Source organism: Camelus dromedarius, chromosome 19 (assembly GCF_036321535.1).
Source record: "Camelus dromedarius isolate mCamDro1 chromosome 19, mCamDro1.pat, whole genome shotgun sequence".
NCBI lineage: Eukaryota > Metazoa > Chordata > Mammalia > Artiodactyla > Camelidae > Camelus > Camelus dromedarius.
In genome coordinates, this window is record NC_087454.1 from 20010516 (window position 1) to 20036930 (window position 26415).

Consider the following 26415-nt stretch of genomic DNA (forward strand, 5'->3'; position numbering starts at 1 on the left):
TCAAGGCAAAAACCTCTATAGAAACAAAGTAACAACAAATAAACACCCAAAAGATGGGGGCTAAGGCTAGGCTAACCTGGCCACATAAAGCCCTCACTGGCCACGGTCCTAGAGACAAACAAGGTCCAGGTAATGTCAGCCCCTGTGGTCACAGGTCCTGGTGGGACAAGGCTCTACTGAAGGGACAAGGACACACGAACAGCAAAGATGACCCAGCCCAGCAGTAACCACTTCAAAGCCCACAATGGACTGAGTACTGACTGGGCACAGGCCCTTTCGACACTCGGCTCCTCATCGCCTCCTCCTGCCCCACCTGCAACAGAGTCAGCAGAGCAAAAATGTGGATTCTGGAAGGTTTTCAGCACATTCATTTATTTCCTCTCTCAAACTTTAGGAATCCTCACCTTTATTATCCCATCAACAGCTCATGGCACCAATTAAAAAAATAAATTCATATCCAGATTTATTTTCATTAGGAATGTAAGGCATTATTATAAAATGAAGCACAAAGTTAAGTCAGGGATGGAGACGGCCCAGCCCTGCTTCTGCTGGAAGAGAAGTCAACCAGGGAAGAGAACACAGTTCAGGGTCGGGAGGGGGTGTGGGGGGCAGGGGTGGGCCAGTCTCCCCACCTCCTCACATTGCGCTAATAGAAGCACAGACACATTCAAGTGTAGCTGCAGAAACAGGAGTCAGGGGATCTGAAGTCACAAAGTGCGACGTGAACGCATCATGAATCACTCAGTCCCTCACAAGGCAGCTGTCTCACACTGTAAAAGAAAAGTATCATGGACCAATTCAGGTCAATCGGTAATGCTGACATTCTCAACAGCCCCCCACATCCTCAAAATGTCCCACTCAGAGAATCCCCACACCCACAGTATCCCCTCTGCCCCAACCCCTCTCCCAATCTAGGCCCTCCAGGGTCTCACCTCTGGGATCTATGAGAGACACATCAGAGCCCTGGGCACTGTCGCTGCCTGGGGGAGAACAAAACCAGGATATGGTCAGAATCCACAGGAGAGAAACTAGAGAAGGAACTCTGAGGAGGGTGAGGTTCCCCCCATGGCCTCTCAGCTCCACCATCACAAGGGTCTCAGGAACCACACTCACTGCATACTTACTTGCAGCCTGAGCATAGCTCCCTCCTTTTTCACCTGTAGGAAGAAAACATCATGTGAGAGGCCAGGGAAGAAGCAGGGTCATGAGGTCTTAAGGAATGCCCTAGTCCTGGTCCCCAGAGTAGTTTCCAGAACTGTGATCTCAAACCCAAGACAGGATCAGGAAACATAAGGAAAGTACATGTTTGGGGACTGGACCAATGGCCCTCCTGGAGGTCTGTCCTCAGAAGCAACATTTCCCTCTGTTTTGAGACTGCTGGGAATCAGATCTCCATCACGAGATTCACCACAGTGAATAAAGTGTCCTTCATTTTCATATATGCTTTAGTAAGGAATGTTAGCAGACAAGGCCCCAGACTGGGAAAGCACATGTGTATGGATGGTACTTCCCAGTAACAAGGCAGGCAAACTTCTACTGGGCTTGACACCCCCCAAGTTAGACAAGAAAAGTCTGATTCCTCCCCCCTTCCCTACCTGAGCGCCTCTTCCTCCAGATCACAACTCCTGCCACCACAGCTCCTGTGACCACAAAGAGAACCAGGCCGACAATGATGCCCATGATGGGGACTGTGGGCTGAGGAGGTGGCTCTGCAAAGAGAAGGGAAGGGGCCCTGACCTCAGGCTTGAGTCCTGGCCTTGCTGAAGGTCTTCAGAAGGGCTTCTGCTTTATCTGAGAAGAAGCTCCACCCCCTTCTCCCTCCTCACCCCATCTCAGGGTGAGGGGCTCCTGAAGCCCCTCGTGCTGCACATGGCAAGTGTATCTCTGCTCCTCTCCAGGAGGCACCACCACGGCCGCCCACTTCTGGAAGGTCCCGTCCCCTGCAGGCCTGGTCTCCACGAGCTCTGTGTCCTGGGCCTGGTCCTCCCCATCACGCTGCCAGGTCAGTGAGATGTCCGCAGGGTAGAAGCCCAGGGCCCAGCACCTCAGGGTGACTTCATGGTCAGAGATGGGGTGGTGGGTCACATGTGTCTTTGGAGGGTCTGAGGAGAAGGGTGAGGGAATTTAGGAACTTTGTAGTAACTCCTATGGGCCACATGAAGCAGGGCTCATGTGACGGTTCTGAGAAAAGAGAGGACAACTGGGGTGGGGGAAGGGAGTGCAACCCAGACACCAGCCTGGACACAGGCATCTGGGATAATTTCTTATGGGATAATTTCTTATTCTTCAGAAATGTCTGGAATAAATGAGATAGCCCAGGGTGGGAGGCAGGTCTCTGAGGTCAAGAAAAGGAATTTCTGGTCCTGAATTGAGGGGAGGCCCACAGACTCTGAAAAGCTGGAGTCAGATCTCCAACACCCTGAGTGGAGGACAGAGAACAAGGCTTGAGAGAGTTCCCCAAGGTTCCCAGAGCCACTGCCAGAGTCAAAGAAACCGCTGGTAAGTTGTTTCAGAGATAATCTTCCCCTCCATCCCCAGAACAGCTAGATCCCTTAACTGTCTACAGAGAAGCTTAAGCGCCAGGCACTCTTTGGTACCCAGTCTGAGCACTTGGCTGGATTCCTACATCTCCCCATGAATAGGAGAGGGGGTATTCTGGCGTCGATCCCGTTTTCCTCCCCTAGCACAGGGACACCAGTCCTAGCCAGACGAGAGATCCTGTAGGCACCTGCGTCCCCTGGTACCTGCGCGCTGCAGCATCTCCTTGCCGTTCTCCAGGAATCTTAGGAGTTCCTCCACGCATGCCCCGTCCAGATAGGCTCTGTTCTTCTCTGCCTCACCGGCCGCCTCCCACTTGCGTTGGGTGATCTGAGCCGCCGTGTCCGCCGCGGTCCATGAAAGAAGATCCTGGTTCAGGGCGATGTAATCATCGCCATCGTAGGCGAACTGATTGTATCCGCGGAGGAGGCGCCCGTCCAGCGCAGCATCGCATCCACAAAACCACTGGTAGGTGTGAGACCCTGACCCAACCACTGAAATTAGTCCCGCCCACTTGGCCCCGCTCCCGAAAGAAGTCTCCCGGCTGTGACTGGTCAGAGCCTTTTCAGCATAAAGGGAAAACTAACCCAAAAGAAACCTCGCGGGCTCTTATCGGAACACTGGGCAGGTAGGCGGACCTCGGGATGAGGCTTGGACCCGGAAACTCGGGGCCACACTAGGGGATGCAGGATCCTGACCTTGACCTGGTCCCGCATTGCTCACCGGCCTCGCTCTGGTTGTAGTAGCCGCGCAGGATGTTCAGGCCCAGTCGGAACGTCTGTGCGGAAACCTTGACATTCTGTGTGTTCTCTTCCCAATACTCCGGCCCCTCCTGCTCCGCCCACCGCGCCTTCGGCTGCATCCTCGGATTCGCGGCGTCGCTGTCGAACCAAACGAACTGCGTGTCGTCTACGTAGCCGACGGAGATGAAACGGGGCTCCCCGATGCCGGGCCGGGACACGGCGGTGTAGAAATACCTCAGGGAGTGGGGGCCTGGGGGGGGAGGGGTTGAGATTCGACCCTCCTCCTGGCGGGGGTCTCTGGGTCCCAGGTGGTGGGGCCGGGAGGGCGGACTGGGCGAGGGGCTCGCGAGACGGAAAAGGGGCGGCACGAGATCTGAATGGGTGAGAGGATTGTGTGGGAAACATGAAGGGACAGGGGAGGATAGGGACAGGGTGGGGCCGATGTGGATGCTTGGGCAGAGTTGTGGAGACGCGCCTTCCCCAGGGGTCCTGCGCCCCCACCGGGCCGCCCCCTCGCTCCTCCCCAGAAGAGGCCGTTCCCTCCCGACCCCGCGCTCACCCGCCCGGTTCTCGGTCAAAGCCAGGGCCCCCCAGAGCAGCAGGAGGAGGGTTCGGGACTGCATGGCCCGCCTGCTCGGAATCCGAGGAGATCCTGAGTGGGGAGGTTGAGGAGGGTGGGGCGTCCATACGGACTTTGTGACAGGGAACTGCGGTAACACTGATTGGCTTATCTAGAAACAGGACACCCAGTGGGAGTGAGAATTGGGGCTGTGTCATGAGTGTCCAGGCAGGAGCGCCCTACACACGTTGTGAGAGAGAAAGTGAAACACTCAAGAGATGGGGAATCCCCAACACTGAACTTCCCTACCCCAGACCCCGTCCTCGGTGAGACCCTGAGAGCACCGCCCCAGACCCCGCCCTGCCGGGGACCTGGGACTTTGCCCTGATCCCTCCTCTCCAGCACCGAGAGCTGTTCACACTGTCTCCCTGAGTCCTGGTCCAGGGGCTGTCTGAGGAAACCCGGAAGGGATAAACAGATTAGGCTCAGTTTTTCCTGAGCTGTTCTTTCCGGAATCGTCCAGGCTGAACAGGACCATCTGCTTCTCACCCCTCACCCTGGACTCTTCTAGAAGAAGACTCAGCCCCCAGGGAACTTGATGCCACAGAGTGAAGTCGCCCTTGTCTTTCAACCTGGAGAGGTGCCTGAAGACTCCAGATAGAGATTCCCAAAGAGATCAGTTTCCTTGATGCTTGTTAACTACAAGGAGGAGCACAATCTTAATGACACCGAACATCAGAAATCTAGTCTGGAAAAGTGACTTTGGCCATTATGTTTAGAAATCTGTCTAAACAGCACTGCAAGAAGACTCACAAATCTCCTAAATCTTACTTTCCCAGTGTAACAGTGACCCCTGTGTTGTTGTATTTTAATTTTTTTAGCCTTTTATTTTTTAAGAATTAAAAAAAAATTTTATGGAGGTACTGGAGATTGAACCCAGGACCTTGTGCATGCTAAGCATGCACACTACCACCAAGCTATACCCTCCACCCCCATTGTTGTATTTTTAAATTGTCTTCATTCCATATCCCTGAGTTTGTGAGTTGAAGGGGAGCAGAAAATACCACCTCAAAATATATACATTTTTGGCATATTGATTATTTTGAACTAACGTTATGATGAAATAAAATTTATATTTTAAGGAAAAACAAGAAAAAAATTAAACATAAAATTATCTCTGTGCCTGTTTGCACCCCCTCCCTCCCTAATGTGCAATTTGTATTTTCATTACACTGCCTCAAATATGGGAGTGCCTGCTTAAATTTAAAGATCTTTTTTTTTCCTTTCTTTCTTCTGACACTAGCAATGTAACCTCTTAAAAGAATACGGTCTTCCCCTGCTCATAGCGGGTCATGGTGACTTGCTGCTCTCTTTGTATATGCCTACCTGGACTATGTGTCCTGGTGAACTTTATGGAAATGTCATTTTGATGTACAATCATTTGTCTAGAAAATGTAGTTGACTGTGCTTTTGACTTCTAACAGGTAGAAGAGTTCTCAGAGCTTTCTGAGAATCTGCTTCCCGGGGTTATAATCCTATTTGGCTGGAATAAAATACGCCTTTTTTCTTCTTAACTTGATGGTTAATTGAATTTTCATTGACAGTTACTTAAGAAACAGCAGTGCAAGAAAAACATCCTGACCCTCCTTTGTTCCCCTGAAAGCAGGAAATAAATCTCCCATGTCAAAGGTACCCTCCCTGTACCAAGAGGGTAGAAGGCATCTCCTTAACACCAGAGATAGGAAATTTAGGGCTGAGAAAGCTATGTTACTTCACTAATTTAGTTACTTCACTAATTTAGTACCCTAAGCCCAAATGTGTTTGCCTTGTCAGTTCCTCAAAAATGTATTGTTTCAATAAACAACAAGTTTCTTCTGTATAGCACAAGAAACTGTATTCAATATCTTGTAGTAACCTATAATGAAAAAGAATATGAAAAGGAATATATGTATGTATATGTATGACTGAAACATTATGCTGTACACCAGAAATTGACACGTTGTAAACTGACTATACTTCAATTAATATATATATATATATATATATATATATATATATATATATATATATATATATATATATATATATTCAAGATATTCCAGAGTTTGCAGTGGGAAATTTTCCTCTTTCCCCAGACCCAGACCCCAGGCACCCAGATTCTCTGCCAGAGATGACCATTTTACCAATTTCTCATGTATCCTTCCTGAGAAAAACTTAGACAGATGTTGTTACTGTTGCTCCATCAGGGAGTACTGAAAAGAAACAGAGAGTAGAAGAAAATGTTTCTTTTCAGTTTTCCAGGGTGTTGTCACCAAGGGGCTGGAGAGAGGGGTCACATTGGGGAGACAGAAACCTCAAGAGTTGGCACAAGGCTCCTGAACTCTCTTCTCCTTCAATCCCTGTCCCATCCCTGACCTTGACACCTGTGCAACCCAGGGCTGCTCAGAAGCTACTTCTTTCCCCCATTGCTACCCAGCCTTCAGGTCAGCCATCTCTGACCAATTTGTATAGCCCAGGCCCTTTGAGGCAGCTCAGTCAAAATCTGACAGCAGTGTGGGGGCGCCCCCGTGTGGCCACAGGGCTGAGGACAGGCAATCCAGCTGTCCGTCCTCCTGCTCAGCAGGACTTCCCCAGGGCCTCTCGGGGCTCCTAGAACCAGAACAGGGCTTTGAACACAAGCTCCTCCCCAGACAAAAAGCCATGTGAGGACACAGTGAGAAGGCAGCCATCTACAAGCCAAAAAGAGAACCCTCACCAGAAACCAAATTTCCAGGCAGTTTGATCTTGGACTTCTTTCCAGAACTGTGATAACAGTAATTTCTCTTGTTTAAGCCACCCAGCCTGTGTTACTCAGTATGGCCACCTGAACTGACTAAGACAACCTCCAAAACCCAACACTGTTAACCTCCCCTCTTCCAGCCTCACACCCAGCTTTAAGGAATCTGTCACAGCATTTATTCATTCATTTACACACATTTAGTGAGTGCTTCTGTGTCAGCACTTAAGTCTCATTCAAAGGCAAGGGAAATTATGCATACATAAGAAGTAGAAGGGGAGGGGTGATAAGAAAGATGGCTTGCTGCTTCTTGGAAAATAGGAAAAAGACCACAAAGTTTCAGTTCCTAAGAAAATTGTCACCTGTTTGCTGTTACTTTATTCTAGGACTGATGATCATTTAATCAAAACACAAAATACTTGCTCCTGATGCTTACCATCTGACAGGAAAGACAATAAATAAAGATCGTAATAGTGGTAAATTATATGGTATGTGTTCCTGTTATCCCAAAACAACTGTTTTATTCCTTCTCATTCTGTGGGTTGATGGGGCTCAGTGGGCAGCTCTTCTGCTCCGTGTGACTGGGCTAGGGCTGCGGTCATCTGGAGGCCCTACTGGTTCAGAACTTTCCAGAGGGCGCCCTCAATGGGCTGCAGGTGGTGCTGGTTGTCGGCTGGGAGCTCACTAGGGCTGTTAAGCCAGTGGCCTACATCGCCCTCTACCTGCTTCTCCCTGTGGCTGGGCTGCTCTCAGCTTAGTACCTGGGTTCCAGGAGGGTGTTTCAACTGGACAAGTCAGAAAGCACAAGGCAACTTATGTAGGAACCTCAGAAGTCATGCACTGTCACCTTTCTCATGTTTAGCCATCAAAGCCAGTAATCAATTCAAAAAGAGGGGAACTAGGCCCCACCTCTAGATAGGGGATGGTGAGGTCACACTGCAAAAGAGCATGTTGGGAGGGGGTGCTATTGAGGTCATCTTTGGAAAAAGATAATTTCACGCTATGAGAAAATGATATGAGATGTAGAGAAAAAATAATGAATGCAAAGTCAACAATCAATGCAAGGTGATGGAAGAGGTGGCACTTTAAAAGAGAGTCAGGTTGGGCCTTGTGGAGGTGATGGCTGAGTAGACTTGAAGCAGGTGAGGAACTGAGCTGCGCAGATATTTGAAGAAAGAGCACTGCGGGATCACTCTCTGCACCCACCTAGATCTCTGCATGGGGCAGGCACTAAAAATGCAGTGGGACTGGAGGTGGGCACACTTATGGACAGATTTCTGGCAGAGAGGTGTGGGGTCCTGGGTGTCTCTTTCCTGCTCTGTTCTTTAGAAGTCCTGGGGCTGGGGAAGGGAGAAGGCACTGCTGTGTGGAAGCTGAGGTGGGGCCCCACCCTCGCTCTCCCGGCTGTCTCTCTCCTGCATCCAGTGTTCCTGCCCAGGGTTGCTGTAATTCACAAGGAGGACCCTGAGGCGATCACACTCCGAGAGGCTGAGGCCGAGCCTTAGACTCCTCCCCTGCCAACAGCATGCTGAGCTGACTGTGGACTCGGGACTCAGGGGGGCCTGACTTGGGGGTGACAAGGCATACCAGAGCTGGATAGCTGTAGGGGTCCTCCCCAAAGAGGAACTCCCTCAGTGTGACCTGGGGTGAGGTGTTGTCAGAGGACAGGGGTGAGGGTGGGGTGAATCTCGTCCAGACCCTGCCAAGGCTCTCAGCACCTGTTCCCAAGGGCCTTCCCTTCCCTTCTACATGGAGATGCTGAGAATGTCCTCAGTCACTGATCACTCATATCTCACCCTCATTTGGAAGTCCTTCTGGCTCTAACCTCCTTCATTCCTGCTGCACCTTCTCCCACAGCCCAGGGCTCTGTCCTCTCTTCTCCTCCTCTGCCCTCCAGTGGTAAAAATGGCCCCCTTCCCACTGAGGAGTGGGCTCTAGGTAAGATACTGGGCTCTAGCTGAGGTTGGAGGAGAGAAAAAGCAAGGGGCTGGAGAGAGAGGATGGGCACAGACAGAGCAGAAATCAAAGGGTTTGGGGAGGTGATGAAGAAAGATGATTCCACATCATTATTTCTCTCATAGTCCAAGAGACCAGCCTTCACCCTAGCCCAGGGACAGGGAAAGAGCAGCAGGAATGGAGAAAGACTCTACACAAAAGCAAAATATAACTGAATCCTCCCTCTGCTGTCTTTTCCTCTTGCCTATTCTTCAATTTTGTAAGTGGAATTTGTTAATAAACATGAAAATTTTCTTTTAGGAAAATCTCCAAATATCAGAGAATTAAATTATAAATATTTAAGGCCAACAGGTTAAAAAAACAGAAGCTTTAAGGAGTGAAGTCGTGGATGGAGAACTGGCCATTATGTTGGGTAGCACAGGCTGCACTGAACAAGCTCTAATGTGGTGCTGAAGTGGGAGCCGCTTACATGCCTGCATGCATTTGGGCAGCTCTTGGAAACTCTGGGTCCTCTTTAGAAAAGTGAAATGAGCACCCAGTGTCCAGATCCTGGTCTCTAAATACCATTCTCCAATAAAAGGAATCAAGGATCCTTAGAAAGGAAGTGCAGCTCTCCCAAAATGGGCCATGTCAGAGGGACACAGGAGCCCTGAAAGAGCTCCCTATGAACAAAGTTGGAACAATGTGAGCAGCAAAATAACAATACTATCGGATTATAACCCAAAACATAAAATAAATATTGAGTTCATACTGAAATATATAAATGATTGAAAAAAAATTTTAAGGTGGGGAGAAAAGACGAATCTTACAGAAGAATACTAAGTAATACATGAAGAGAATCCCCCTTCCAGGAGGAGCTTAATTTTCCTCCCCTTGACTGTGGACTGGACTTGGCGACTCATTTCCAAGAATGGAATATGGAAAGGGAAAAATTACTACTAATTGTAACAGCGGAGAACTTGGCAGACATAACCTGAATCAGGTGATAAAGGCCACACACCCCTTGACGTGAAGTGCTGAGAAGGGCACTTTACCTCTACAGTAGTCTTCCTTAAAGCCCATAATCCCAATTTGATTATCTGAAAATATCAGATAAACCCAAACTGAGTGACATTCTCCAAATGATCTGTCCATTACTCTTCAAATTTTTCAAGGTCATGAAAACAGGTAAAGACTAAGAAACTCAAGAGATCAGAGGAGACTAAGGAGACATGATAACTTACTGCATTAAGGTACCATGGATTGGATCCTGAAACAGAAAAAGGACATTAGGGGAAAAACTGATGAAATCCAAATAAAGTCTATAGCCTAGCTAATAGCATTGTACCAATTTTAATTTCTTAGTTTCTTAGTCTTAACGTGGTTTTGTTAGATGCTAACATTAAGGGAAGCTGGGTAACGAGAATGCTGTGTTCTAGGTTTACGACCCTTCTGTAAATCTAATGTTATTCAAAAAATAATTTTAAAAAGTAAGCAGCAGGCCCAGATAAATTCACTGGTAAATTATACCAGTGCTTTACACCATCTCTTCCAGAAGATAGATGCAGAAGGACCACTTTCTAACTCATTCTGTGAGGCCAGTTTACCCTCATACTAAACCAGACAATAACATTACAGGAAAAGAAACTATAGACCAATATCTCTCATGAACATAGATGCAAAAATCCACAACAAAATATTAGCAAACCAAATCTACAATGTATAAAAAGAACTATATACCACAACCAAATGGGATTTATCGCAGGTATGCAAGGCTAGTTCAACATTTGAAAATCAACTAATGTAATCTACCACCTCAAGAGGCTCAAAAAGGAAAAATCATATGATCATATCAATAGATGCAGAAAAAATATTTGACAGAAACCAATTTTCATTATAAAAATTCTAAGTGAACTAGGAATAGAAGGGAATTTCCTAAACTTGATAAAGAACATCTACAAAAACCCCACAGCTAACATTATACTTAACAGTAAGCAACTAGAAGTTTTCCTGCTAAGATCAGGAACAAGGCAAGGATGTCCCCTCTCACCACTTCATTTCAACATCATATTAGAAGTCCTAGTTAATGTAATAAGACTTTAAAAAGGAAATAAAAGGTATACAGATTGGGAAGGAAGAAATAAAACTGTCTTTGTTGGCAGATGACATGATTGTGTATGTAGAAAATCCAAAGAATCAACAACAACAACAAAAAACTCCTGGAACCATCAACTAACAGTTAATCAAGACTGCATGATACAAGCCCTTCTATACAAAAGTCAATCGCTTTCCTGTACACCAGCAATAAACAACTGGAAGCTGAAATTAAAAACACAATATCATTTACATTAGCACCCCACAAAATGAAATACTTATGTATAAATCTAACAAAATATGTACAAGATCTATATGAGGAAAAAAATTTAAACTCTGATGAAAGAAATCAAAGAAGTAAGTTGAGAGATATTCCATGTTCATGGATAGAAGACTCAAAATTATCAAGATGTCAGTTCTTCCCAGTTTGGTCAATAGACTCAGCATAATTTCAATCAAAATCCTAGCAGGTTACTTTGTGGATACAGACATACTTCACTTTATTGCATTTTGCTTTTTTGCACTTTGCAGATTCTGGCATTTTTTACAAATTGAAGGTTTGTGACAACCCTCCACTGAGCAAGTCTATCAGCACCATTTTCCCAAAAGCATTATTTTAAAATTAAGGTATGTACATTGTTTTTTAGTTTTTATTTTTTAAATCTTTTGGGGGGGAGGTAATTAGATTGATTATTTATATATTTATGTATTTATTTTTTAATGGAGATACTGGGGATTGAAACCAGGACCTTATGCATGCTAAGCATGCACTCTAACTAAGCTATACCTTACTCCCTTGTACATTTTTTTTCTAGACAGACTGCTATTATACACTTAATAAACTACAGTATAGTGTAAATATAACGTTTCTATACACTGGGAAACCAAAAAATTCATGTGACTTGCTTTATTGCAGTGATCTGGAACCAAACGCATATCTCCAAGGTAAGTCTGTACTGATAAACTGATCCTAAAGTTTATATGGAGAGGCAAAAGAGCCAAAATAGCCATCACACCATAAGAGAACAAAGTCAGTGGACACTTGAAGACAGTGTCTGAGTTCAAGACTTCCTATAAAGCTACAGTAATCAAGGCAGTGTGGTATTGGTGAAAGAGTACACAAGTAGATCAACGAAACAGAATAGAGAACCCAGAAATAGAACATACAAATGTTTCTGGAACAACTGAACATCCACATGCAAAAAAAACGTGAAATGAGAAAGCGCTCTTCAAAAGTTATCATGAAGGTCACCTGTGACAGGAACAAAAAGTGGCCAACAGGGTCTCTGACAGTCAGTAAGCTCTCACATTAATGTAATGGGTGGACTTCAATATATCTAGGAAACCAGCTCCACAAGAGTTTCACATGAAGGCTATGATTCATGTCGGTCACCCTAGTCCTGCCAATCTGCAGGGTAGGATGCAATATTAAAGGGCGGCATCGGTACACTGGCCTCAGGGAGCTCGACAGCCCCTTGACCTTGTGGTTGATGCTTCCCATAATCGTCTGCTTGTCCCTGGCTGAAGACAGGCACCTCCTGCAGAGGCCAGGCCAGAGCCCTCATTTGATTAAGGCTCTACTAGACATAAACAAAGCCTTTTCATATAAACGGGGGGGGGGGGGGGAGAGACTACTAAACACTCAGAAGTAACAAAAAAATATACACAGTAACGTAAATCTAGGTTTAAACATTTATCTATCTTCATTCCTTCATTTCCATGATTGTGAGATCCCAGCTTACCCAACAGATTTGAACTAACCCAAATACTAGCCTTTTCTTTAGTTCTCACAGACGAACAAAGCCAAATCCACAGATTCTTACGGCTTAGAATGACCTACTGTAAATTATTGGGTGTTAGTTCATTTTGTAACTCATAACCTAAAATAGAAGTTCAGATGGTTGAAATGTCCAGTTTTCAGGAAGGACATTTTGTTACTAGTGCATCATTTTGATTGCCCTATAGAAGTTTCATTTATTTTCTTAATAGCTGCTAATCTTGCCTTTAATTTATAAACGAGGTTAGTTTTGCTTCAGTGTTACCGTGGGTTGTTTAACCTTATACTAGATAGTTTCCCATATCTGTAGCAACAGTAGTTTGGGCCTCTTATGTCCCAATAATTAAGCCTTAAAGCTGTGAATACATTGCAATTCAAAAATGAACCATGCATAACCCTATCACTTAAGAAACGAGAGAGCTTCTCTCCTCCAAAATTTTACAGGGATTCTTGGTTCTTCTTTCACTGAAAAGTGGGAACCTGCTAGCCAATGGGGAACTTGAGGTCTTTGACCTCATCTAAAGGTGTTTCAGTCCCCCAAGGTTAAAAACCACTGACCTCCGGGAAGGTCTCCCTCCCTGGTTCCCGGACCCCCACACCATGACAGAGGCTATCTTCCCTCTGAATTCAGTGTGATGTCCCAGATAGTGAGCTGGCCAGAAGCTGTCCACTCTCCAGCAATCTTGCTTTCTGAAGCATGTTTTTCTGAGGACCTGCCTTTTCCCAGGTGACAAAAGCTGGAACCATCTACTCCCTATGAGCCACCTCTGCCCACAGGGCTGTGGCTGTGCCCTCCAGCCACAACAGGACATTTCAGGACACACTGCAGAAAGTCCAATATATATACACAAGGTTCACACACAATGGGTGAACTGGGCTTTTGTTCTAGTGCATCTTTGATGGGAGGGCTAACTAGTTCAACAAAGCTTGAAACCTGTACCAGTGTCCCAGTGTACGGTGTCCAGACTTACCAGAGAAGGTAACCCCGTACAACGTGCAATGTACAACAGGGGCAAGAAAAAAAGCTCCCTCTGGGACAGCAAGAACAGGAAAGGGAAATAAAGGGAGAATCAGTCAATACTTGAGTCAAGACAAGTATGAGCTTTCAAGTCAGAGAGACCTGGTCATGAATCCTCCAGGATTTTCCACCAACCAGCTGTAGAGTCTTGAGCACATCTGGTCCAGGGCGGGCTCTGAGTGATATTTGCCGAATCAGTGAGTGCTGAATGAAACTGAGCATTTCATTTGCTAACCAGTAGTGTAATTCCTACCTTGCAGAATTGAGAGGAATGAGAACACATTCTAAGAAAAAAGACATTAGACATGCAGTAGGCTAGGCACCAGAATTCTAAGGTACTGCCTACCCTGGCAGGAACATTTTCACAACAGGGAACATGAGTTCCTGGACTCTGGGGCCAGGTTAGGAGGTGGGTAGGTGCAGCAGAGCAGGGCAGGGGCAGGGGCAGGGCCAGGCACTGAAGCAAGGCTACAGCCCAGAGGAAACCAGTTCCCGGTGGCTGTAGGGTGGCTCAGACAGTTCCCTGCCTCACCCGCCATGGTCTTCCCTCTGCCCTGGCTCTCCGGACATTGCTGCCGCCTCCTCCTCCTGCCATCCTGGCCCTCTGCACTCCAGGGCTCCTGGAGGCGCTGCTCCCAAGATCCCAAGGCAAGTACAGAAGAGACCAGCTCTACAGGCAGTGGGAAGATGTCACCCCCCAGGGTAAGTGGACCAAGAGTGAGGCTGGAGGGCAAATTTGTACTGGAGGGGTACAGGGAATCACCTCCATCTCATCCCGTAACAAAGGCCAGCTGAAAGCAGACACTACCCTTAACCCAGGTGCTTGTTGCCTAGTCCCAACCCAGTTTCCCGGAACTTGCCCTGTCCCCAGACCACTCCAGACCTCAGGGGACCCTCTACTGCACCCTTCCCTCCTCACAACCCACGAAGTCCTTGAACAGGAATTTCCCCTAACAGTTAATTATTTCTTTGGGGTGGGTTGGGACAGCCAGTCCTCCCCTTCCCATAACCCCACATGCTGCACAGGGAGTCCAGTCATAGCCCATGGGCTGCAATCTCTAATTGCTCTCCCATCCGGCCCCAGGCCGATGCCTAAGACAGGAAGTTAACCTTGGCTCTGCAGTAGAGGACCTTAAAACTAATGAGGTTGAAAAACTGGAAAGATGCATAATTCCTTTCAGTGAGCCTCAGCCTCCTGCCCTGGCTGATGCTCCCTCCCTAATGCCCCCTCTCCCAGGACCCCCGGCCTCATCCCACAGCTGAGCTGGCCCAGGCTGAGGAGTTGCTGGAACAGCAGTTGGAGCTATACCAGGCCCTGCTGGAAGGTCAAGAGGGGGCCTGAGAAGCCCAGGGCCTGGTGCTCAAGACCCAGAAGCTGAAAGAGCAGATGAGACACAGGGAGAGCCCAGGAGGAGACACCTAAGCTTTCCACCAGTTTGCACTTAACCCTCCAACACTGGGAATACTGCATACCACTCTCCCCAGCCCTTCAATCAGGAACACCCCAGCCTCTCCCAGCCACTAAGAAAATGGAATCCTCCACAAAGGGCCAGAATATGGAAAGCAGTGAGGAATCATGGCCTCTGCAGTCTTTTCAGTCACATCCCCCAGTTTGACACCTCCCACTGACCTTGGCCCCACAGCAGGGCACAGTCCCTACAGGAATTTACTCTGGATTATGCCCTAAAATCTCACCCCAAATCCAATAAAGGGACGGAGCGCTTACAGATACCACAGACACATATGTTTTTTAGTTTTGTTAAAAAAAAGTTGACAAATCAGTAAGTGGGGGGATTAGGAGTGGTGGTGATGCAAAAGAGGGAAGCCATGGGGTGGGGGTTGGGGTTGTCAGGGGCAGGTGGCAGTAGTGTCTCCTTCATCCCCATGCCTGGTGTCATCTCCTGAAAAGGGATGGACTGTCACATTCCAGAATGGGTGGGTGAATTCTCTACCGCGTCTGTTCAACTGAAGAAAAAACATGGCAATTAGAATAAGGCATGAAAAGGAAAAAGCAAGGTTGGCAGAAACACCCACCCCTCCCCAACACATGCAGATGTTTGTATAGTGTGTAGGTCAGAGAATAGATTTGGGAGTTAAGAAAGAGAAATCATTTGATGAGAAGAGACCTCATATAGAAGTCTTTAAATTAAACATCCCAACAGGGCATCAAGATGGATGGGGTGGGGGTGGGGGTGGGGGGAAGGCAATGGATGATGAATTTGTCAAGTGTCCACTATGCACCAGGGGCTTTAAGTAAAGACCCACTAAGTAACAAGGAGAATCTAAAGAGCTGGGGGAGCCAGTTTCATGAGATCAATACTCACTGTAGGAGGAGATGTCTATCTCATCAGGCAGCTCACTAATATTGACTTCAAAGCGATCCTGCACATCATTGAGGATCTTGGCATCATTCTCATCTGACACAAATGTAATGGCCAAGCCCTTGGTGCCAAACCGGCCAGCTCTGGCCACCTGGAAGGAGACAGGTAACATCTGTACACCCCCGAAGAATGAAGACAATCAAAAGGGGAACGAAGATGTAAGGGATGAAAAGATAATAGAAACCAAGGAGACGGGAGAGGATACTCGGATGCCCTCCTGGGTGTGGGGCTTACCCGATGCAGGTAGGTGTCGGAATCTTCAGGCATGTCGTAGTTGAAGGCAATGTTCACCCGCTCGATGTCCATGCCTCGGCCAAACAGGTTGGTGGCCACAAGAATTCGTCGTTGAAAATCTTTAAACTGCTGATACCGAGAAAGCCTTTGTGAGAAAGAAAGTAAAAATAAAATAAAATAAAATAAAAATGTTGAGTTTCCCTTCTCACAAGGGTCTCTCTTACTCTCAAGGACACAAAACATCTTCCCCATCTCTGACTCACCTCTCCTCCTGGGGCATCCCACGGTGGATGGCAATGGCTGGGAAGTTCTGCTCCACCAGAAGCTGGGCCAGGGCGATGCAACGCTGCACAGACTTCACAAATATCACCACCTGTGTGTGTGTGTGTGTGTGTGTATGAGATTGGTGGATATGGGTCCATGTGGGTGTGTAAGAGATTATATGCAAGAGTTTTCAGAAATTATACTCTTCTGAAAGAATTCCTTAGTCCCCATCACGTCTCCTCTTCTGCTCTAAGTATAATATAGCCTTTCATAGCCTTTCCCTCTTGGCTCTAATTTTTCCTGAGCAGACAAGACATGCTACAGAGAAGGTAACGAAAACAGTAACCAAAATTACCAAACATATTAGGAGACAAAAGAAGCCACCTCATGAGAGAGTGTAAAAATTAGAACTAAGGTCTGGAAAGACCAACTTTCTCACTCACCAAAACATCAAATGTAAGGACTACCCTAACTCTAGAAAGTAGCTTTTAATGCAAACAAATCACACAACAGGTAAAGTGACGGAACACTTCTCCCTCAGCAAGCAGTACAAGAAACAAATTTAAGAACCCAACAGGCCTAATATATCTTGGGACTTTTACCAACTTATTAAAACTGTTCAAGGATTTTCTTACTTGAAATTAATTTTGTTGAGACTCTGTCTGTGCCAGCCTTCGAACAGAAAAGCAGTTCCCACCTTGCTCCTGCTCAGCCCCACAAAAGACACTTTTTTCTCACTTAACAGAATTTCATTTAAGAGGATTGTTCCACCTTTCTTTTACACAACATACATGGTTTCCTCAATGAAAGGGTATATAATACACGTTTCTGCTCATCTTCCCTACTGGACCCTGAACAACTGACCTGGTTGAATTCAAGGACATCCAGAAGGTCAAAGAGTTTCCGGTTCTTCTCGTTGTCCTTCAGTTTCACGTAGTACTGCTGCAACCCATGCAGCGTCAGCTTCGTCTCATCATCCACGAAGATCTCCATTGGCTGGGGGGGAGGGGGGAGGCAGGGGGTGGGGAACGGGAGGAGGGCAGAGTGGGGGGGTTAAACCTGGGGGGGGTGGAGGAAGCTGATCTCCAATACACCCCATGGGGGGATGGGGAGAAGAGAGAAGATTGAAAACCCAACCCCACCCCCAAAAATACCCACATTTTAATGTGGCCTTTCCCACGTTAGATCTAATTTCCTTCCTATCAGTTGAGTTTTAAGACTGCCCAACTGAAAATTGTCATGGGAAAGAACTTTGCAGGGAGGAAAAGGCATATTGCAACCATCCAATGGCAAAATGCCATTACCTCAAATGGAGGCGGTGGAAGAAAGAAAACAATGGGAGATGATTCTCAAAGTGAGAACATAATCCAAACATCTGAGAAATGACAGGAAACAGTGACTCGAGGTCAGAATAACTCCGTCAGAGCTGGTTATAATATGGGGGAGGGGACAAGGACTGCTCCATTTGAGTATCCTCTCAACTAGGAGAAACATATCCCTATTGGGAAGTGGATGTCTTTAAGATCAGAATGCTTCAATGGACATTTCAAGTCAAAATGCCATGAAAAGACAGGCAAAAATTATTCAAGATGAGCAACTTGCCCTCAGACTAAAAGGGAAGTTTTAGATGAAACTGATCTCTCAACTAAGAATCAAACCATCTACAGTATTACATGGAAGGTATCAATAACTGGCGCTAAGAAGCAAATTCAGAGCAGCAGTTATTCACTCATCCTAAAACAGACACACCCCTGCCACACACACACACACAACCCTTGAAGGGAAGGAAAGCAGCATTAAAAAAAGATGGAAATTGGCAACTCAACTCCAAAGCCCAACTTCCCTAGCACTCTTCACTAACTTGGGGATGTATTTAACATGAAGACCCAGGGTCTAAGATTTCAGAAAAGAATGTATGTGTCATGGGAGAAAACCAGAAGCCCAACCCTAGGAGGCAGACTAGCAAAGGTAGGCTTTCCAAAGAGAAGTTTCATGGCCTCCTTCAACATCTGAGTCCCAAGCATAGCTACAGATAAAGAGTTATCTTCCCTCGGGAAGGAGCAGAGCAGGGAGGGAAAGAACACGCTCCACTGCTTATACAACTGGCCCCACTTAGCCCCAGACCCTAACACCCACCTGGTTACATCCAAGTGGAGCTCCTCACTTTACCTTTCCCATATCCCTCTGAGTATTAAAAAAGTGTATGAAAGAAGAAAAAAAAAAAAATCTACCACCCCATTCAGAACACCCCTCCCCCCAACACAAATGAAGGGAAACGGGGAGCACGGCACGCCTTGGGTTCAGGAAAAAAACCGGGAACGGAAAAAGAGGCTGGTTTTGGTCCTCGGCTTCCTGGTCAGGTTCCCCGCGGCCTCCGCTGCCGCCATCCACCGCTGGTGCCGTCTGCATTCCCCCGCCGTGCCACGGTGCTTCTCTGCCGCCGGCTCACATCAACTGAGGTTCCGGATGGGTGCGAGGAGGTACGGGTAGGAAGGAGCAGGGACTCGGGGATTGAGGTGCCAAAGGCCCCCACCCCTGGAGGTGGGGAGGGAGCGGATTCATTTGTGCTGTTTGCTCTTCTTTTGGACATGCCCTGCCATCTGTCTGTCCCTCTCTTGCTCTCCTGCCACCGGGAGGTTATGAGTTTGGGGGAGCAGAAGGCTCCAGTTGTATGCTTGATGCCACCTTGAGGATGCGTGGCTGTAGGGGGTATGTAGGAGACGATGGGTGGGTGGTAGGGCAGAAAATCCTGCCCTCCCCCAAAAAGGGAGAAGAGGTTCAAAAATGCTGTGATTGAAAAAAAAAAAAGTCGAACACTACCCGCTCTCATGTTAACCCGACCAAGTCTTCCGGAGTTTCCCTGGCGCCCGCGCAGACCCTAACACTAACTGTCTCTGCCTCTGTGTGTCTCTTCAAGGCTTCATCACTCCCAAATGGGCACGTGCCCCCTTCTTGGCGCTTGAAGGACAAGGGAGTCTGGAGGAAGAGGGCGCGGAGGGGGAGGAGGCAGCGGGCGGGGAGTGGAGGGAGAGAAGGTAGAAGGGTATTTACGTCTTGCATGAACTTGCGGCAGACTGGACGAATCTCTTTGCTCAAGGTAGCACTGAACATCATGACCTGCTTCTCATGGGGGGTCATGCGAAAAATTTCCTGGACATCCCGACGCATGTCTGAGAAGAGGAAAAAAAATTACTATAGGAGAAGAAAAGCATATACTATAAACAAAGACCAAAAGGCTTCCCAATGAGGTAGAACTGCTAGAAATGGGTAAGCAAGTCTCATGTCAAGGAAAGATTTGCCTCAGGTCTCTCTCTACTCTATTTTCTCCAACCACCATGAAGTCATATCCATAATAACAACACAGTGGAAAGAACAATGAATCTAGGGCCAGATTCCAGCTCTGTGTTTTTTAACCATACAAACTATCAAATGAAACCCCAAAGCCCACAACTATGAAATGGAGATAAAGTCCACTGCAGCTCACAAAGATAAGTTCTCTGAAAAATGCTTCACAAGGCCCTTCTTACTCCTCTCTCCCAGAGCCCCAGCTGTCTACAAATATGGCACACCTATTACATTCCAGCTGTCTACAAATATGGCGCACCTATTACATTCCAGCTGTCAGAGTCCATTCCGTACTTCCTCTGGATCACACTGTCCTATTCAGTCAGGGAAACATGACATCTCTACCTGCAGCCCACCTTATAGCTTGCCATCTAGAATAGCCAAAGATCATCTGGAATCACTTATCCCTGGGGCTATGTCCATCCCTACTCCCTCATTCACCAAATTTGAGTTCCTATAAAAATCTTTCTTAACCCTACTTAGCACACCAGAATACCACACCAAACCAACTCCCACACTATCTGTATTAATCCTAGAACTTAAGTCTAGAGATCTATTCAGCTATAAATTCTGACAACATGTGCTAAGCTGAGGATGTCAGGAGTAGACTGTCTCCTCTTCTAGTTTAATTTTCTCCCCTATGACACCCACTACAGGAATTTATAAAGAAAAGAACGGATGTGTGACTGATGTCCAAGATCAGCAAAGTTTCTCCTCTCAAAGATAAACATCTGTCACAGAAGGGAAGAACACCCTTCCCCTTGATCACCAAGGCTGCTTAAAAAGCCTAACAAAGACTGACCAGGGAAGCCAGAGCCATCAGTCATGGGTGATAGATTAAGGGTCGTCCTGGCACTGAAGTGCTCCAGTAGCAAATAAACATCATTTGGCTCCAAAAGGCAACTCCCAGATCACTAGCCCAGTCTCAGCACTGCTACTTACCGAGCTGTTCAAGCATCTTATCACATTCATCCAAGATAAAGTGTTTAATGTGTTTGAGGTTGAGGCTCTTATTTCGAGCCAGGGCTAGGATGCGGCCAGGGGTCCCCACGACGATATGCGGGCAGTTCTTCTTCAGTACCTCTTCATCCTTCTTGATAGACAGACCACCAAAAAACACTGCGACCTGCCAACCCAGAGAAAAAGAGCATCTCACAAGGAAGAATTCAACCTCCCCAACATTCCCATCCTTTCAGTTTGCTCTAAACCAATTTTTAGAATATTTCAGACTAAAGGGAATGTAAGTCTAGTCTAAAATTATCATACTCTCCAAACATTGAAGCTAAGAAACAAAAGTGACTTCTCCTGTTATATGGCTGATCAGGACAGTCAGGACTAGCATCTACTTCTTCTGACTTAATCTAACAATATTCCTCCCCAAGACTCTTAAGGGTAGGCGTCATTGTGAAAATTGGGGGGGGGGGGTGCACGTTGCAGTGTGATGGGGGAGCTAGGGGCAGGGAGATAGCTTAGCCTGCACAAGGTCCTGGGTTCAATCCCCAGTACCTCCTTTTGAAAAAAGAGAGAGAACAGCAAAAAATCGCGAGAGTGTCAAGTACCACAAAAAACTCATGGACATCAAGTGTTTCTAACCAACTCCAGAGTTTTAAACTCCTTTACATAAATCCTAGGAAATTACTGATTCAGGCTAAACATACCACGCCACGTTAAAATCATTAGGGGAATAGTTGCTGAGGATCTGGGCTTTAATACAGTATTAAAAAGCATCAAAAACTGCTTTCTAGTTCAAGGGGGGTTAAGATCAATCAAGGGTTCAGACCGTCATGACCCTAACTCTAGGCTAAGTCTAAAACCACTAATTGTGGGACAAGCAGTTATGCAACAAAACAAGAGGTACGCGGCATCATTTATGAAGAATTCTCGCCAAAAATGTTTAACCTGAATGAGTTAAGCTTTCAAATATAAATCTCAGTTCACAAGAAATACTAGGAAGGAAGAACAAGTTAAAACACAAGGGAATAACCAGACAAACCCAGAGACAGGACATTCTGTAGAACTAGCCCAACCACTTCAACAAATCACTGAAGCATAATTTTGAGCAAAATAAAGAAAACTTAAAGATGATGTCATGATAATTTTTATTTGATCTTGACACCAAGAACATCCTCTTTTGAGTCCACAAGGGTGATGAGTTAGACCTACAGAGGAAGTGTAATCCTAGCTCTCTAATGAGCTCAACAATAAATTTTTCCAGTCTTAACAGTGGAAACTGGTTCCTGGTTATTAACTTTTAGAATCAACCTACAATCAAGACTGCTTGCAGGGGGGAGGGTATAGCTCAGTGGTAGAGTGTGTGCTTAGCATGCACAAGGTCCTGGGTTCAATCCCCAGTAACTCCAGAAAAAAAAATATTAAATAAACCTAATTAACCCCCCAAAAGACTGCTTGCTAAAAGGACAGAAAGTAAATGCTAATGAAATTGACAACATGAGAATACAGGCACATATATACAGCATCCAGACTATTTAGAGAATTTCAATTAATACAGTTTTCAAATTCTGAGAGAAAGAACAGTGTAAACAAGCTAAATAATTTTGTGAAAAAAGTAAAAAAGGCCTGTAAGTTGACAAACTGAGAAAACAGTGCCGAATACTTGGTTTCACAAAACTATCAGAACTTAAAAAAAAAAAAAAAAAAACAACAAAAAAAAAACCAAAAAGGTTAACTAGCAGTACTCTGTGAAGTACAATTAGATGGAAGAATACAAATCTTTTCATTATAAGGCCCTATGGCTTATTTAAGCATTTTTATCATGCACAGGAACTACCATTACTACATTAAAGCTACTACTCAAATGTTCCTAGTCTTAAATACAAAGTAATAATCAATTGAGGAGAAAATTCTAAAAATCCGAACAGAAATACAGTTTTTTCCCCCTAGAAGAGCAGAAGTTATATACATGGGTGCTTCTCTAACTCTAATTACCTGAAAATCTTAGAATACATACTCAGTAGGTCTGTGGTGGGACCCATGAAATCTTCATTTCCAGTAGGCTGCCAAATGACACTGAAACTACGGGTCTGGGAACCACACTTTGACTATCTAGGTTATACAATGCACAGGCGTATTTATACAATGTGTTAGAAACCAGCGCAAACTAAAGCTTCTCCAAAATTAAGAATGTAACAAAGGTCTCTGAAATTATAATGCATATGCAAATGAGCCCTAAAACATAAATCTCTTATACGCTAAAGTTGCAAGATACATGTAACTGAGATTTGTGTACGGGTATTTAACACCTGTGGGACATGAAGACCGCTGATCTAACAAGTCTCCAATGCCTCCAACTCCCCACACCCTCACTCTCCCAGAATATTCCCCCGGCTCACCTTGACATTGGGCATGTATTTAGAGAAGCGCTCATACTCCTTGCTGATCTGGAAAGCCAACTCCCGAGTATGACACATCACCAGTACAGACACCTGGGGGGAAGGGGAAGAGTAGATGGAGACACACATATACTGTATCCCTTCACCAGCTGTGCCACAAAAACACACCTGGCAGATCACAAGTGACTACAATTCTGAGATCTAGATTATTAACCCCATGTGCCCCGTAGCTGTCAATCAAGGATGATAAACTTCATCTTAGCAACAAGCCCTCATGGCTCTGAATGCACCACATAGCTGAGACAAAAACATCCTTCCCGAACATTACTAACCAAAATCCCTTCCCCAACACTCTCCCCAAGTGTACCTGCCCAGTAACTGGCTCCAGTTGTTGCAGTGTGGCCAGCACAAACACTGCTGTCTTTCCCATGCCTGACTTGGCCTGGCATAGGACATCCATTCCCAGGATGGCCTGAGGGATGCATTCATGCTGAACTAGAAGCAGGGGGAAAAAAGTTGAATTAGACTTCACTCTACCACCTTTTCCACCATGCCAAACCCATTTCTCATCACTCAGTTCTTAAGTGGTTCTTGTCAATTTCCAGATCTTTTCTACCTCTCTGCTTCCTCAAAGTGATCTCCAAATCAAACCTCCCCAGTTCCTTCTAGCTTTAGCCTCCTCCAGCTCCACATCCCTAGTCCTGCTAACCCTCTTGCACCTATCAACTGCTCACCCTAGGTGCTCCTGTCCGAATGTTCCTTAATCTAGAACAATCCATGACTTCTGAATGCCTGTCACAGGCCATTTCTCCTACTTAGGTTGTCGGGCTTTGGGTCACATAACCCTGCAACTTTGGACAAAATGAAGGACTTCGATCCTGATCTAGAAACCAGCCATCTTTGGACCTTCCATAAACGTTTCCAGAGACAAGAGTTGGCCAGCTCCAACCAGCTCCTCTCTAACAATTTTAAATTAAAAGTCAAAGTGACAAAAATCAAAAACAAGCAGACAAGGAGAAAGGCAGACTTTAAGCTGCTTTTAGATTAGTACTTACTCACTCTCATGAATGAAAAACCTACCTATATAAACCTCTTCAATTGCTAAAACAGTTTTTGGTAGTTATTTCCTCGTCTATCCTAAATATAATCTGCATCACCTGAGGAACCACAACCGTATCTGTTTCTTGTATCCTTAAAGAGCAGTGCCTAACTCTGTCCAACAGAAAATTTACCTTCTGATGGATGCTCAAAGCCACAGTCAACAATGGCCCGGAGCAACTCTGGCTTGAGCAGGAAGTCACGAAAGCCAGAGCTGTGAATGGAGACGTAGGAGCCCTTGACATCCTTCTTGGCAGGGGCCTCAGCCCCATCTCCCCCAGCTGCTGTTTCCACCTCATCGTCTTCATAGTCTAAGAGCTCATTGTCCACATCGTTCTCTGCCATAACTGAGCCGGCAGGGGGAGAAGGGGAGGGGTCTTTGGATAGGTTTACGCAGAATAAGCGAAAACAAGGGAGGAAGGAGAGTGGGGGCTTGAGGAACAGCAGAAAAAAATAAACACAATAGTTTCTGACAGAAGAGCTGGGGGAAAAAAACAGGGAGAAGACTCATCAGTCATGAGCTGGGCCTTCACAGCCTTTTCTATACCCACACTCTTCCTGCTCTCCCTAAACTATGAAACATTTATTTACCTGGAAAGAAAAGTAACAAAGGAACAAAACATAATAGCAAAAGGCAAACATAATACAGGTAATAGAGAAAGTGGCCCCAAGGGAGGTAGTTAGGACACAGGTTCCCAAGGAGACAGGATAGGAGAAGCAGAAAAAGCTAAGTTGTAAGGGCAAGACCAGCTTATACATAGTCTTGGTCTGTGACGGTAGTGAGGGGAAAAAAACCCGTGAAAAACAAAACATGACTAATGACTGAAGAGAGCGGAGAATGAAGGCGGAAATGACCAAAAAAAGAAAAAAAAATCCTCAATGGACGACCTTGGTGCTTTCCCTACAATCTCAAAGCGTCAACCTCTAACATAGCAGCCATCAGTCAAGGGTGATAGATTCAAGTCGTCATTGCGCAAAGCGCTTATCTTTCAAAATGAAAACATCATGTGGCTGCCATCCACCTCTCCCACCCAGCACTCCAGCCTCTCAGTCCTCACTAACCTCCTTCTGATGCTTAAGAAATCCTTAATCAATGGGGGGGGGGGGCAGAGAAATGGCCCGGCCAGAAAAAACTCCTTCATACGATGAGTAAAAAGGTAATAATTGAGAAAGATGTATTCTCGTTCCAGCTAACAGAACCTTTACCAAGTGGTCTCACAGCACCGTTGGGCTACTCCTCAGGGACGACTCCTTTCCGAAAAACACAATGACACCACTCGTCAACATTTGGACAGCGCTCCAAATAATGGTGGACAAGTAAAGTCCAACTAGGCCCAGAAGCCAACTACTTCCACCGCGGGCCGAGGGCTCAGAGAAAAGCGGGAAGGTGAGAAGAGCCCCGCCTTCCCCCAAAGCCCAGGATCAGAGAACGCCTAACACCTCCTATCACGGTCGCTGGGGCCTCTGATAAATTAGGAGTCCACTGGAGGAGCGAAGAGCAAAGGAAACACAATGGCGGCGAAGCCACCATCTTGGATTGACCCCCTAGATTTCCTACCTCCCCCTGAAAATTATTGCTCCCGAAAGAGATGCAAACGATGGATGTAATGACCCAATCAGACCCCAGCGACCAGACCAGAGCCTATACTGTGGTTATCAGGAGCCCATGAGACAGGATGGCCGCAGAGGAACGCAGATGGACGTGGATGGTACGGAAGGCCAAGGCTTACCTGGGCAAGGCGAAGACGTATGGCGGCGGCAACAGAGACGAAGGAGGGAATCTGCCTTCACTTCCGGTTCCCGGCTTCCCTCTACCCAGGTCTCCCGCCTTCTGGGCTGCGAGAGCGCAGACGCAAGGGACCGGAAGAAGGACCTTCCACTGTTCTATAGTTCCGCACGCTCCCTGGTTGTCTTTAGAGATGCCTGTGTGAAAAAAAAATTTTTAAGCCACTTCTAAGTGCTCCGCTACTGCCAGTAACAAAAGCATAAAGGAGACTAGCATCTTCTCAGATGGTTATTTTTTTCTTCTTGTCCTACTCTTTTCCACGCCCTTCTCCTCTTTATTTAGGTTCTTGCCACGCAGGTCTTCTCTCTGGGCACCCCTCCGGGGGGCACGAGGACCCAAGGTGGCGGGACTGAGAGTTCCCACGGGGTCCTTGGCCCGGTAGTCAAGGTGACCTGGGGGCGTTGGAGCGGGAGCTAGGGGACTGCAGGCTCCAGGTGAGAGAAGCGAGTGCTCACGGTCCTACCTCTACCCTTTCCCTAGCCGTAGGGCAGGCGGGCGGCATTTACCCAAAATAAAG

General features: G+C 46.4%; 3 protein-coding genes and 2 non-coding genes across 7 annotated transcripts; 1 reads left to right on the plus strand and 4 right to left on the minus strand.

Annotated features, from left to right (window-relative positions):
• Positions 1 to 843: 843 nt before the first annotated feature.
• On the minus strand, positions 844 to 3977 carry LOC105087478 (patr class I histocompatibility antigen, B-1 alpha chain). Of its 2 annotated transcripts, none has more exons than XM_031435383.2 (7): positions 3841 to 3977; positions 3262 to 3419; positions 2745 to 3020; positions 1827 to 2102; positions 1596 to 1709; positions 1125 to 1157; positions 844 to 980 (listed from the first exon to the last, which is right to left on the minus strand). In XM_031435383.2, the coding sequence occupies exons 1-7, from the start codon at positions 3966 to 3968 to the stop codon at positions 859 to 861; spliced, it is 1107 nt and encodes a 368-aa protein (XP_031291243.2). In that variant the 5' UTR covers positions 3969 to 3977; the 3' UTR covers positions 844 to 858. The 2 variants fall into 2 exon arrangements, with proteins under 2 accessions (XP_031291243.2, XP_031291244.2); XM_031435384.2 differs by having other exon boundaries at positions 3262 to 3531.
• A 9917-nt stretch (positions 3978 to 13894) lies between these two features.
• MCCD1 (mitochondrial coiled-coil domain 1) lies at positions 13895 to 15171 on the plus strand. Its single transcript, XM_010978209.3, is given in 2 exon segments — positions 13895 to 14142; positions 14678 to 15171. Coding segments are annotated over 2 exon segments (351 nt in total). The 5' UTR covers positions 13895 to 13977; the 3' UTR covers positions 14864 to 15171.
• Positions 15172 to 15184: 13 nt separating this feature from the next.
• On the minus strand, positions 15185 to 25961 carry DDX39B (DExD-box helicase 39B). 2 transcript variants are annotated; one of them, XM_031435067.2, is made up of 11 exons: positions 25843 to 25960; positions 24247 to 24593; positions 23382 to 23509; positions 23015 to 23107; positions 20607 to 20790; positions 19371 to 19489; positions 17184 to 17315; positions 16319 to 16428; positions 16056 to 16200; positions 15765 to 15912; positions 15185 to 15405 (listed from the first exon to the last, which is right to left on the minus strand). In XM_031435067.2, exons 2-11 carry the CDS (start codon positions 24455 to 24457, stop codon positions 15389 to 15391), a joined length of 1287 nt encoding a protein of 428 aa, XP_031290927.1. In that variant the 5' UTR covers positions 24458 to 24593; positions 25843 to 25960; the 3' UTR covers positions 15185 to 15388. The 2 variants fall into 2 exon arrangements, 1 of the variants encoding a protein (XP_031290927.1); XR_010376840.1 differs by lacking the exon at positions 15185 to 15405 and having other exon boundaries at positions 15873 to 15912; positions 16056 to 16181; positions 25843 to 25961.
• On the minus strand, positions 20479 to 20555 carry LOC116147862 (small nucleolar RNA SNORD83). The gene has a single exon (XR_004131453.1). It is a non-coding gene; the product is annotated as a small nucleolar RNA SNORD83 (small nucleolar RNA).
• Positions 25047 to 25124, minus strand: LOC116147861 (small nucleolar RNA SNORD83). Its single transcript, XR_004131452.1, has one exon. It is a non-coding gene; the product is annotated as a small nucleolar RNA SNORD83 (small nucleolar RNA).
• Positions 25962 to 26415: the final 454 nt, after the last annotated feature.

Excerpts from the sequence above, each read along its gene's own strand:
- LOC105087478 (XM_031435384.2), bottom strand. The coding sequence starts at position 3,904 with ATGCAGTCCCGAACCCTCCTCCTGCTGCTCTGGGGGGCCCTGGCTTTG. Across the intron at positions 3,021-3,261 it reads CTACAACCAGAGCGAGGCCG|GGTCTCACACCTACCAGTGG; the intron begins GTGAGCAATGCG and ends TGGTTGGGTCAG. Across the intron at positions 981-1,124 it reads GAGCTATGCTCAGGCTGCAA|GCAGCGACAGTGCCCAGGGC; the intron begins GTAAGTATGCAG and ends GTTCTCCCCCAG.
- DDX39B (XM_031435067.2), bottom strand. The coding sequence starts at position 24,457 with ATGGCAGAGAACGATGTGGACAATGAGCTCTTAGACTATGAAGACGAT. Across the intron at positions 20,791-23,014 it reads AATACATGCCCAATGTCAAG|GTCGCAGTGTTTTTTGGTGG; the intron begins GTGAGCCGGGGG and ends CTGGGTTGGCAG. Across the intron at positions 16,429-17,183 it reads ATGTCCTTGAATTCAACCAG|GTGGTGATATTTGTGAAGTC; the intron begins GTCAGTTGTTCA and ends ACACACACACAG.